The 12306-nt window shown below is 55.5% G+C and overlaps 3 protein-coding genes across 3 annotated transcripts; 1 reads left to right on the top strand and 2 right to left on the bottom strand.

Moving 5' to 3' along the window:
* Positions 1-2788: 2788 nt before the first annotated feature.
* On the top strand, positions 2789-5461 carry CTHT_0065400 (uncharacterized protein; the record flags this gene model as incomplete). The annotated part of the gene is made up of 1 exon (XM_006696777.1): positions 2789-5461. The coding sequence occupies one exon, from the start codon at positions 2789-2791 to the stop codon at positions 5459-5461; it is 2673 nt and encodes an 890-aa protein (XP_006696840.1).
* Positions 5462-6412: 951 nt separating this feature from the next.
* On the bottom strand, positions 6413-7566 carry CTHT_0065390 (uncharacterized protein; the record flags this gene model as incomplete). The annotated part of the gene is made up of 2 exons (XM_006696776.1): positions 6413-7454; positions 7523-7566. 2 exons carry the CDS (start codon positions 7564-7566, stop codon positions 6413-6415), a joined length of 1086 nt encoding a protein of 361 aa, XP_006696839.1.
* A 1351-nt stretch (positions 7567-8917) lies between these two features.
* CTHT_0065380 (uncharacterized protein) lies at positions 8918-11381 on the bottom strand (the record flags this gene model as incomplete). Its single annotated transcript, XM_006696775.1, has 3 exons — positions 8918-9956; positions 10048-10425; positions 10519-11381. 3 exons carry the CDS (start codon positions 11379-11381, stop codon positions 8918-8920), a joined length of 2280 nt encoding a protein of 759 aa, XP_006696838.1.
* Positions 11382-12306: the final 925 nt, after the last annotated feature.

The following is a 12306-nucleotide window of genomic DNA, read 5'->3' as shown; positions in this document are numbered from 1 at the left end:
CCTTTTTCTCTCATTCATGGTCACTCTAGTGGAAAATGTTTGAAAGATTTTTATTGTTTCATTTGTCATGATGACTTTTTGGTCTGTTTGGGTGAGCTGGGCGGCTTGGGATGACCAATGATGAATCCTTACCTAGTTAATGGTGTTTGATCATTCAGGACGGGATGAAACATGAGGCAACAAAAAAAAGATGAAAATGGTGATGGATGGAAAAGGATTGGACTGCACTATGTAGACTTGAGTACTTAACCTTACCCAGAATGCCCATGCAAATACCAAACGCAAATACCAAGTTTTTTCGATACCAATTTGTTGGATGAATGCAAGGCCATGTATCTACTAATAAGGCGGACAAGTCGTCCGTTTCTCTCATTTGAGAGCCAATCGTATTGTATATTGTTGACTTGTGAGCCAGTTTAAAGTAACCAAAGGTCCTTTGCAAGACACGTGGTAATGCCAAGATAACGAGCTTCTGCACATTCTCTTTTCATCTTCTATTCTCTCGTCCTTTCACGGTCCAGCTCTTTGTTTGCTGGCCTGGTCTGCTTCAGCTGTTTCTCCCCAGCAACGGGGAAGGGATCTTCAAACCATCATCGTCGACAAGGGCAGTTGCCCGGGCAGCAGGCATCATCGGGGGATGATACCCCTTGGGGGACGTGGATCTTGGTGATCCCCCGGTCCGGTTTGTGCAAAACAAAAGTGGAATTTTTTTTTCTTGTGGTGATTCGAGTTTCCCCAGCTTCCAGACACGGAGTGCCCCAGCTCCAAAAAAGCTCCTTCCTGCCCTGCACGTCATTTGCGCGATTGGTGTGGGCCCTTGTAATTCTTTCACACCCTCCTCCCTTCAAAAATCCAGAGCTTCTTAACAACCAGCCACATAACCTCTTAGGCATCGCGTTAGCACGCGTCCCCCTGTTTGGGGGGGGGGGCACAACCCTGATGCCAAGACGCCAGATCGGGTTAGTGTTGGCGTCTTTTCGAGATCCCAATCTCGCGCCCACACGGCCAATGGATCACCATGGATGGACCATTGCCCGACGATCCGTGGACGTTGTGGTGGGCAGATGCTCTCTGGATGCTCGCTCACGGGCTAGAGATGCCCATCACGCTCCATCTCGCAATTTAACACGGCCGGGTCCTCATTTGGGAGGGAAACACACGTGTGCCTTCCTTTCTCTCTTCTTTCTTTCCTTCGTTTTGTGCTCTCCAATTTCTATACTGTCACCAGCTGTACTCTATACTACCCCATTGATCTCTTTTGATCTCTTCTTTTTTTTTTTCCCCCTCCGGGACATTTCGGCTTTCCAGACGCTCGTTTCATTTTCTTTGCCGTGGTTCTGCGGCAGACGCTCGTTTGAGAAAGCGACCCATCCGTTGTGTGTCCATTGTCACAAGCTTCACAAGCGTCAACTCTCCCATCGCCCAATCGGCCGTTGCCATCGCGCGCTCATCGGCCAACCATCATCAATCAGCATACTTCCATTACCCAACTACTTATTACCTTGCTACCTTATACACTCCGTACGCGTACGCATACGCTGCCTTTCTTGCTTACCCACGAATTACCTACCTCACCTACCTGCCCGCCTACCTAACCCTTCGTGTCATCTGCATCTACCTACGTCGCCTGCGTCGGCACTGATTTGCCGCCAACCGCGCGCGCGTTGGCCCAGACTCCTCAGCACTCCCAATCTTCCCCCAATCGCTCGCTCCCCCTAACCCTGGTCTTACCGCCCCGGTTATTCCAGGTTATCCACAATCCACTGCAGCGCTCTGCAGCAACAGCTTACCTCCATACACTCCGCGGCCTACACGTGGTCTCGGTGGTTACTGGCCCTGCGCCTGCGATCTCTCGTTGGACATCGACACGCCTGTCAGCGGCATCGCACTAAACGCATCCAATTCAGCCGATTCGGCCATTCGCGACCCCGTCGCAACCCAGCGTAGTTTGCCGCATTCATCGCAGCAGCCCATCGCAGCGCAGCGCAGCTCATCGCATCGCATCGCATCGTGCTGGCATCGCCTCAGCCCAACCCCAACCTCAGGTACCTACTACTCAGGCATCTGTGGCAACCTGCGGCACCTGCATCTAGCCGACGGCCGAGCCGCACATCCGCCCTGCCCCTGCCCTGCCCTGCCTTGTTTCTTTCTGTGGTATTCTGGGTGTTCTCGCTGGCTTTTTTGCTGGCTTTGCTGGCTTTGCTGGCTCTGCTGTCCTGTTGTGTCTACTCTTGTCTAACTGCCTCAATCCAGCCAACAGACTACGCAGCCAGACGACAGACAACCGCCCTGAACTTTTCTTTTTGTCAGCGTCCGTCCGCCCAGCGCGCTCTACCAACCTCCCATCTTCACGCCAGCGAATCAGCTTGGCCTGCCAGCTGTGGGCCTTGGTCCAGAGAGACACCAAACGGGGGATACTCCGGCTGCGATTCCGCGAACCCAACGCTCGTGACAAGACGCCGCTGGTTCGCTGCGAGTCGCCCTCCTCCCCGTCTCTGCAACTCTTTTTCTTCCACCGACTATGGGCACTGCCGAGAAGATTCTGGCTTTCATCTCACCCGGCTCGTAGTCAATCTCCTCATTATGTCGTGTGGCCCTTGGTGCCCCCGACGCCGCCGACGATATTCTACACACGCTACAACTGTCATTTAACATCATCGATATTACCGCCGATCGTCGTCGTCGTCGACGACGTCGTCACCACACTCATTTTCCCCCCCCCCCCCTTGGATTCTCAACACTTTCCACGCTCGTTTAATATACGACCGAAACACCGACGACACTCGCAATGAACGAAATACCGCCGCCGCGGGAGACCGTGGGCCATCTTGCTCCCCCCTCGGACCCATCGCCGCCCCTGCGTCCCCGCATTAACGACGATCTTCTGGCGAATCTGACCCCGCGCACCGTCGTCGACGCCTTCCGAACCCCGACCGGCTCTCTTAAGGCCTGCATCGAGAGGGCATCCCCCGCCGAGCAGGCCTTCGCCCTGAGGGTTGCAATTGCTTCCAGCAACATTGCTCAGTGGCTCGAAGAGCTCTCCTCTTGGCCATGGCCCTCATCCGGCGGCTCCGCCGGCTTTGAGGTGCCTGCCGCCAAACGACGGAAGCTTTCGCCGTCCGGCACCGGCACCTCCGATGCTGAAGAATATACCGGGTCCCTGCCGACTGTTGACATCGCAAAATACGAAAAGCGCATTGACGAGATCTCTCAGGCCCTGGACGAGATCGACATGGAAGAGATCAAGCGCCAGGTCCTCAACAACCATATCATGCCGTTGTCGAGACCCGGCACTCCGAACCTGGGTGCTGCTCGCACCCAGATGTCCTCGCTCTCCGCCATTGCCCGCATGGACGACCTCACCGCCGTTATTACGGCCACGACCGTCCAGGCGTTGCCGAACCTTTACAAGCTCACGCGCTTGATGGAATGCTGGAGCTTGCGCCTGATGGTCCTCCGTCGCGTGCCCATTTTCCTGGACTCGCTCGCCGATGCCGAGACTGCCCTGCAGTCCGCTTGGCACGCAGTCGAGCGTGCTGGCGCCCGCCACCTGCCCGACGGCTCGTCTTCTCCCCTGACACGAGCCGAGTACGACGTCATGAAGGGCGTCCTAGAACGCAAAGTTGCCAAGGCCGGCCGCGACCTGGATGCCATGCTTGATATGCTCGAGGGTCAGCCCGACACGCTCCCGGAGGACTGGATCGACCGTATGGACAACCTCGAACGGGAATACGGGACTTGGACGGTTGCATGCGAGAAGAAGCTGAAGGAGCTCGAGTTGGCGGCCCTGAAGGTGGTGGAGCGGAAGAGTGTTGAGAACAGTGGCTCTGACGCTCCGTCCGAGAGCCCCAAGAAGAACACCGACAACCACCCCGTCATCATCAAGATCCACCCGACCGAAGAGGGCAAAGGCCTAGATGGGTCCCAGGACGCACTGGACAGCGATTCTATCCCCGACACAGATTGCGAGCTCTCGGATGCTGAGGGCCGCAGCTCACGATCCCGCGCCCGGCCGTCTGCTGATTCGAGACGGAGCAGCGGCATGACCGAGTCGACCGTGATCCACGATCCTCAGACCGACATGGACTCCTTTTCGAGCGAGGAGCCCGAGGCCGAGTACCCTGAACCGGCCTGCCCTCCCTGCGAGCTCAGTTCGTCCTTCCCTCCGCCTCCGGCGCGGTCGGGTCGGCGGTCGATGTCGGTCAGCTTCAATGACAAGCCTACCGTCACCGAGTTCGACAGCTTCCCGAGCCCGCCGGGCACCCCGGCCAAGTCCGACGATAATATGTCTGACGACGACATGGCGACTGAGCCCAACACCCCGACAGAGTGCATTCTGCCCCCTGCCGACGAGAAGCTGCAGAAGAAGATAAGCGAGATTCTGCAGTCCGTCCCGGCAAAGATTCGCCTGACTCAGGCACCACCCAACATCAATCTCAACCCGCCCGACTTCAAGATGCCGACCGCGCGGAAGAGCTCCAAGCCGGACCCCATGTCACGCAGTCACTCCAACATGTCGCTGCGGTCCGCTTACTCCTCGCGTTCAGCTACTCCCTCGTTTACCTTGGCACCAGCTTTCACGTCGCGCCCGTCGCGCTCGCGCAATCGGAACTACAACCCCGAGATTAAGCTGTATCACCTCTCGCGGTCTAACGGCGAAGCCCCGATCAAGCTGTTCATCCGCTGCGTCGGCGAGCACGGCGAGCGCGTCATGGTTCGTGTGGGTGGCGGCTGGGCCGACTTGGGCGAGTATCTGAAGGAGTATGCTGCGCATCATCTGCGCCGCTCCGGAGCTGCTAGCGAGCCAAGCAAGATCGAGGTCAAGGACGTCCCGAAGAATGGTCCCGTCAATGCTTCCAACAGCCGTCGTGCCAGTACGTCGTCTCGTCCGGGCCCTGACTCCACCCCGCCGAGCCGACCGTCTTCTTCCCTCGGTACCTCACCTACCAGCCCGCTGCGCCTACGCAAGACCCGTCAACGAACTGACGAGTCGGCCTGTCGGCCCAAGACTCCGGTTGCCGGTGTTGATGCCGCGATTACGACCCCTCCACCCTCCGATACCTGCTCCGTTAGCCAGTCGTTCTCATCGTCATGCTCTTCAGCGCCGCGTGGCCCTCGTTCCCGGCCTGGATCTCGCGCTGGAGCCCGCGCTGTCAGCGCTGGAAATGCCACTATGCGCATGCCCTGGCTCTCCGATGATCTAGCCGAGGAGGGAGAGCCTGTGCCGCTTGGCATGGCGGGCCCGAAGGCAAAGCAGCTTGATATGTTGAGCGAAGAGGGACGGGCTTGGGTTGAGACGGTGAAGGAGAAGGTTCGTGTCGCAAGCTCTGGTGGCTTACCGAGTGCTGCGGACAAGAAGCAACAGCCCCTTGGTGGAGAGGGCGGCTTGATGGAAGGTTTTACTCTACGAGAGATGGGCAAAGTTGGTGGAACAAAGAGGCTTTTTAAGAAGCAGGGTTGATTCTGTTTGTCTTCTTTTCTTTTTTTTTTTCAATCTTATCTTACGCACGTTCCTCTTCCTACTGTTTTGGGTTTGTGGAGATCGATCACACAAACGGACGGCGTATGGGTTTCGGTTTTTTTTTTTTTGGTTGGGTTTAACAGCGTTCGGTTTCAGCATCATTACGAACAGCATCATTATCATCGTCATAACCATCATCAGGTCTGTGGTTTGTGTTTTATTTTGGAGGGAAAGGGAGAGTGGAGTACAGGACAGGTCAGGTCAGGTCAGGACAAGTCAGGTCACGGAAAAAAAAAAGGGAACCGGTATGGACGGGACGGGACGGAACTGGACTGGACTGGACTGGACTGGACTGGACTGGACTGAATCTGAATCTGGATCTGGCGTAGTTGGAGGGATAGATGTTGGGCGTTGCAAAGGAGCACAGGACGGGAGAAGGTGACTGATACCTACGGGATCCGCGTACATACGCATCTGTTTGATACCCCCCCCCCCAATTTGCTTTACTTACTACCACCTTGGACACGAAGATTGAAGAGCGACTTGCTTCGGTCAGACTCTTGCATCCTGCTCTTGCTGTGCTATCATTTCATAGTCATTTCCTATCTGCCTCTCAGCATCGTTAGCCGGCGTTCAGTTGAGTCCTCGGTGAACTCTACAGGTAGAAGTAGACTCCTGGTTTAGGGTTTCCTATGTCAGATAGATCTCTCATTCTAACAAAAAGCATCACTTGCTCCTCCTCCCCCCCCCCTACTACCTATCTGTCGTCGCATGAACTGTGCAAACTGCTCCATTAGGTACACCATGTCACTCCTTTCTTGGAACATGCCACATCCCTTCACTATTAAAATGCTATGAATTAGGAATATTGCCGGGAAATTCCTGTGGAGATTCCATGGGGAAAGTCTCCAGGGAAACTTCTTGGGCTGTCATGACCCCCTTCAACTCGGCTCATTCCTCCCCGCTGCTACTTCCCATATCGCTCCCTCCCCCATCCTTTACACTACCCCCGTTGACACTTCCCCCATTTATCGTCCCCTCCCCTTGCTGTTGCGCCTTCTCCCGCTGTAACCTCTTCTTCTCCTTCTCCTTCGCCCTCCTCTTCAACTTCTTCTCCCGATTCAACCGCTTCTTCTTCTCTCGCAGATACTCCTCCTTACTCAACTTCTTAGCCTCCTCCACTCGACGCTTCTGGTCGCGCTTGCGCAGCGCAATCCGCGTCTTCTTCCCCGGGCGACATTTTTTCTTCTTTTTCTTCTCCTGCCCGTCACCCTCGCCTTCTTCAACAGCGGCTATTGTCTGTGCCGCTCCACGCGACGTAGAAGTAGTCCCCGCCTTACCCGGCGTCCCACCAACTGCCACCCTGATTGTCGTCACCCTCCAGGGCAATTCTAATCCCCAAGCGCGCTGGCGCGCGGCAGTTAAGACATCCCGTCCGGACACGGCGGCGTGCTGGATTTGAGCCTTTTGCTCCGGGGTCAGCTCGCCGCGTATGTAGTATGACAGGGGGCGGGGTTTGATGGGCGGGCCGGTGTAGCCCGCTGCTGGGTCGTCGTCGGCCGGGAGGACGACTTTTTGTGGGGGCGCGGACGAGAAGAGGCGGAAGGAGAAAATTTCGAGAGAGGAGTCTCGGCGTTGGGGGGGTTGAGGAGGGGGCTGGGGATTTGAGTCTAAGGGAGATGAGGGGAATGATGATGATGATGATGCATCATCATCATCATTATCTTCTCCTTCTTCTCCTTCTTCTTCTTCTTCTTCTTCTTCTTCTTGTTGTTGTTGTTGTTGTTGTTGTTGTTGACGCTTTGAATGCTGGGTTTCGTTGGCAGTAGGAGCAGGTGGCGGAGGAGGTGGTGGTGGTGATGGTGTTGGGACGCGGAATGATAAGACGCCTGATAGGCGAGCATTGAGCTGGGCACGCAGCAGCTCTGCTTCCAACCCATCTACTTCAGGGCTGGAAGGTCTGTCTGAGTCGTAGAGCTCTTCCCTCCGCACACTGCCTGGTTGGTCAGTCACTTGATGGCCGAGATATGAGCGATGAAAGTGAATGGTGAGTAGACAGACCGTTTAGCATTGGGGAGCTCAAAAAGCATGTCCAAGTCCTCCATTTTTGAGGAATCTGCCCTCTATATGTTTTGAAATGGATTTCAGTTAAGGCTCCTGCGCCAATTAATGACAAAGTGCGTGGCAGGTTAGCGGGTTGTTGATGGTTCGGCTGCTTGTGAAGCACTCATAGAGCCTAGATTTTATTTGATGGACGATGGATGATTTTTCGGTGCCCCGCAGTTACTGTTTTTCAACAGGGTTAGGGTTTTAGATGTGACCATTGCCCCCTTTCTCCCCCATCGCTGCCGAGCACACATATCAACACAGCACGAAATCTTGTGCAATACTTTAGTAAATTTTAATCTTCTTTTTTTTCCCCATGCGCATCTCTCTCGATGATAAATGGCAGCAGTGAGTATTGGCAATGTCACAGACAAGTACGTCGACACTTACTATACAAACAGATCCCGAATCTTAAAGCTTTATCAAGCACGCCCTTGTGGATAAGAACCAATCATCAATTTACGCTCTGCTAGCCTCAGACAACCTGATCAGCATTGATTACCTTCATATTTTCCCAGTACATCCGCTTCATCGCTCTGAAGATTTCTGACATGCCATCTGTTCCAGCATTCACCAACATTACTGTGTGCATTGTGAAGTGAGAGACAAAAGTAGAACCAGCCATCACCAACCTTACCATCAGTAGCTAGAATAGTCCGAACAAAGTCCCATGGAACATGCACCATGAATAATAAGCCAAATCTTGAATATCACATTGTCCAGCCAACCAACTATATTACCAGACACCCGGCCAACACCTTATCCCCCCACCTCCCTTCCGGTCACCACCATAACCAAACCCTCCCCCCAGAACCACAGTATAGAATCCCTTAGTATATATAACCAGGTTAATGGGAGACATGAATGGTATCAGGTATAACGACCGTAGTGGTATATGCAAAAACTGATGCAACTCCACAATGGACAAAAATCGAACACAAGTTATGTTAGACAGGGCAAAGAGGAAAGAAAGGAGACCAAACCAAAACCAATCCGAAGAAATCAGAAAGTGTAGACATAGGGAAGGGGGAAAAAATAAACACAGAAAAGTATTCAATAGATACCAATTGGAAATCAACCCCAGATATATATAGGTAGACACACACTGCCACCCTTTTTCATCCTTATGTTTGTATACTCCTTTCTCCTTGGCAAAAAAAAAAATGTACAACCGCTTCCATCTTTTATGCAGATAGCCAGGCCCCTTTTTGGGATGTTTTGTTGACAGACCCCTGTGTCAACAGCAAAATAAACTGGCGTATCTTTCCTCTCCACGCACACGGCTGATCAAAAAAAAGTCCCCATGTTGAAGGCATAGACCGAATTTTGACTTCTCACACAATCAAGGAATTAAGCCGCACTCCAGGTGTACCCCGTAACCCCAGCATATCCTGACACTGCAGCGGTCGCGGCAGGATCCTTGACGTGCGGGCCAGCCGCCGTGGCCGGGCCACCAGCTGAGGCTGGGAACGCATAAGGCCTGTCCGCACCCGGCGCACCCGTAGCACCGCCCGTGCTGGCGTTGGCACTTCCGTTGCCCGCACCGCTAGCACTGCCGACCGAGGGAGCAGTGCTGCTACCCGTAGCGGTCGTGCTGCCGGCCGGCGCGGCAGGGCCGTTCGCATAAGTCGAGGGAGGGGCCTCGCCAGCCGTGGTGGTCCACGACTGTGAGGGAGGGAAGTAATCTCTCGGCGGCGGCGGCGGCTGCGGCGCTGTCGTCTGTGTCGATGGCGCGCTGGTCCCTGTCGTTCCTGTCGACGCACCACTATCTTGCGGCGGCGGAGGGTAGCTACTGGTCGTGCCCGGGGCTCCCCCAGCTTGAGGGTGCGAGTGGGCTGTCCCAGTCGGAGGAGGGAGATGAGGATGTTGTTGAGAATGAGGGCTGAGCACATCCGGGCCAGTACCAGTCGGAGCGGGGCCGCTCGGAGCATAGACGGAGCCTGTCCCTTGCGTAGGCGGAGGCCCATAACGATACTCGCCTGAAGTGGTGTCGTTGGAGATGGAGCTACCAATGGACTGATGGCTGGCGTGACGTGGGCTCTTGGTCGGGCGAGGGTTTGTGTCTACATAACGCGGAATGGCAAGCGAGCTCTCAGCAGCCGTGGTCGGCAGAGAGAGGTGCGAAGAAGCAGAGGTGTTTTGAACGTAGGGCGCATAGGGGGTCCGTATAGGCGGTTGCTGCTGATCCTGCGCAACAATGGGCATCTGGACCGAGGGCATTGATGTCGGCTGCATGGGCATCTCCTGCGCCTCAGTTGTGAAACCGGGAGCTCCCGACAGGGGCATCTTCGGATAGGACTCTGGCGGCATTGTCGAGGATGGGTATGTGGCTGATGCCGGCGTGTGCGGCATCGAGACCGGATTGCTCGGATTCCAAGTCGTTGGGTAGCTGATTGTTTCTCGTTAGAACAGAAAAAAAAAAATTCCCTTCATTCCGCTGCTGTTGGCTATTCTCTCCCTGGCTGATCGAGAGGACTTACTTTGACCGCATTTGCATAGGACCCTGTGGTAACTGCTTCGGAGCAGTGAAGGTAAACTCGCCCCGCGGCACGCCGGTCGCCAGGCTCGAAATACGAGGTCTCGAGTCGTATGGGGGCTTGTTGAGAACAACAGCCTGGGCCACGATGCCATGGCCAGTCTCGACCAAAGTTTGACCCCTTGAGCCAGCGCTCGACCCGAGAAGCGGGATCTCCTTTCTCGCTTGGAAGTTTCGCGGGCTCCTACCACGCACCACGATCGGGGCTGTCACGAGCTCTGACAGGACCAGCTTCTGTCCGTTCTCCAAGGTTCCGTGGAGCTTCAGATGCAGGACGAAGTGTTGCTGAAGCTCCTTCCTCCTTCCGTTATTCGCAGTCGCTCTGCTTGATGTTAGTAAAAACGAACGAAAATACAAGATGAAATTACCTAGCTCGGATGGAGGAGGGAAAAAAAAAAGAAAAAAAAACACTCACATCCTAAACTGCAACCTCCTCCAACCGATGGGGTAGATGCAGTATTGGTCGCCTTCGGGCTCCTCCTCAACGTCTGCCCAGGGGACCAGCGGCAAGACGGGCGGCTCCTGATCGGGCGCATTGTTGATCTCGGGAGCGTTCGGCGGGGGCGTCTTCCAGGGGATGACAATCAGACGGACCGGGTGTCCATCAACAGACTCGATAGCTGAAATGCTGACCTCCATATTCTTGATCCGGCTGGTTTCGCCCGACTCCAGCAAGACCGAGAGCGGGATCTGCGGGAAGCACAGGCTGCCGCTGATCTGGAACAGGTTGCGCCGGTAGCACGTCAGCTCCGCGTTCACCATCTGGCCGTCAGGTGTCGTCGTTGGGAACTCGGACAGAAAGAACATGCCGTGCAACTGCGCCTCGACCTCAATCTCGTGGATTCTGCCCTTGGCATCGACGATCGTGTGCTTGTCGCCAAGCTTGCGGAAGGACAGTAGCTTCTGGTCGTGATTTGGCGGCTTGTAGTCCTCCCGGAGATCGTGGACCATCTCATACCCCTCCACCTGCGAATAGGGCCGCTTCAAGTTGTTGATGGGCGGCGGCGGCGGCGGCGGCGGCGGCGGCATGTTCATCACTGGCGGGTGCGGCGGGTATCGGTGATCATATTCACTCTCGGTCTGGCTGGGCCGGCCGGCCGGGTAGGGCGGGTAGTCCATATCATGGCGACTCCTGTCCCTCACGAGATGCGACGATGTCGGCGGCGGCGGGACTGATGCCGAGGGATCTGAGGGGTTGAAGCGGCTGGTCATGTGCACGGGGTTGCCATAGCTGGGCCATAGGCTGCCGTGTTGCGACTCAGCCCTGAGGTCTGCCATCGTATATGTCGCCGTGGCGGTCATGGGAAAACTTTCCTCTTCCCCGGGGGAGGGGAGTTCTCTCTCTGTCGTTGGCTTTTGTGATCGTGGTTCGCTACGGGATCCTTCACCCAGGTTGTCGACCGAACCAGTTCACGATTACGATGACCGTGTCCACTCTCGGTTTTCTAGCCACCTTTCTTCCTATCGTTTGGCCTCTCTCTTCCCCTCTTCCTTCTCTTTCGCTCTCTTCACAAACTTGACTGGCCCGATCGGGTTGCTGCTTATCACTCGAGCAAGTGCTCCGGTTCCGGGTGTGGTAGGATAAGGAGGGGCAAGGGATGTCGCGATATCAAATCGGTCCTCGATGACGAGGGAGAGAGGGACGGGGAAGAGAAAACGAATATGAAAGACGGGAAAAGCACACAGACACACAAAAGGCATGAGGGCGCGAATGTCTTTTTGTATGTAAGCGTGGGCCAAGACCATGACAGTTGGCCGGCAAGGCCGTTTTTATTATGGGAAGCTCGAGCGTTCGGCAGTCTCTCCGGAGGGAGAGGCTGCTTGCCGCAAGGCCATGAAGGCAAGGCCCAAGGCCAACAAGGGTGGGTTGATGGGGTCGATTGCGGGCTACTCAGAAGACCGCCTGCACCGCTTTGCGCTTTTGCGCTTGCAGACGAGGGCCGATGCAGCAACGTTCCAACCCTGTCGGGAAGGAGGATTGAGTAACGGAGGGCCTGGGGGCCCGCCGTAGGGGCGATCTGGCAGTCCCCGAAGCCCCGTGCTAGTTGAGATGGGCCGACAAGATACCGTGGACGCCCAGGGGTTTGCGGTTCCGCAAGGATGTGGGTCATTTGCACCCACTGTGCCGTTTTACGCTAGTACTGGTTGCTAACGTTTAGTTTCGTTATGGGACATGGGCCTGGGCTATGGCCGGGGGGGGGGG

The sequence above is a fragment of the Thermochaetoides thermophila genome (genome assembly GCF_000221225.1).
Source record: "Thermochaetoides thermophila DSM 1495 unplaced genomic scaffold scf7180000011822, whole genome shotgun sequence".
In the NCBI taxonomy this organism is placed as follows: domain Eukaryota; kingdom Fungi; phylum Ascomycota; class Sordariomycetes; order Sordariales; family Chaetomiaceae; genus Thermochaetoides; species Thermochaetoides thermophila.
This window is presented reverse-complemented; position numbering and strand designations above follow the sequence as displayed.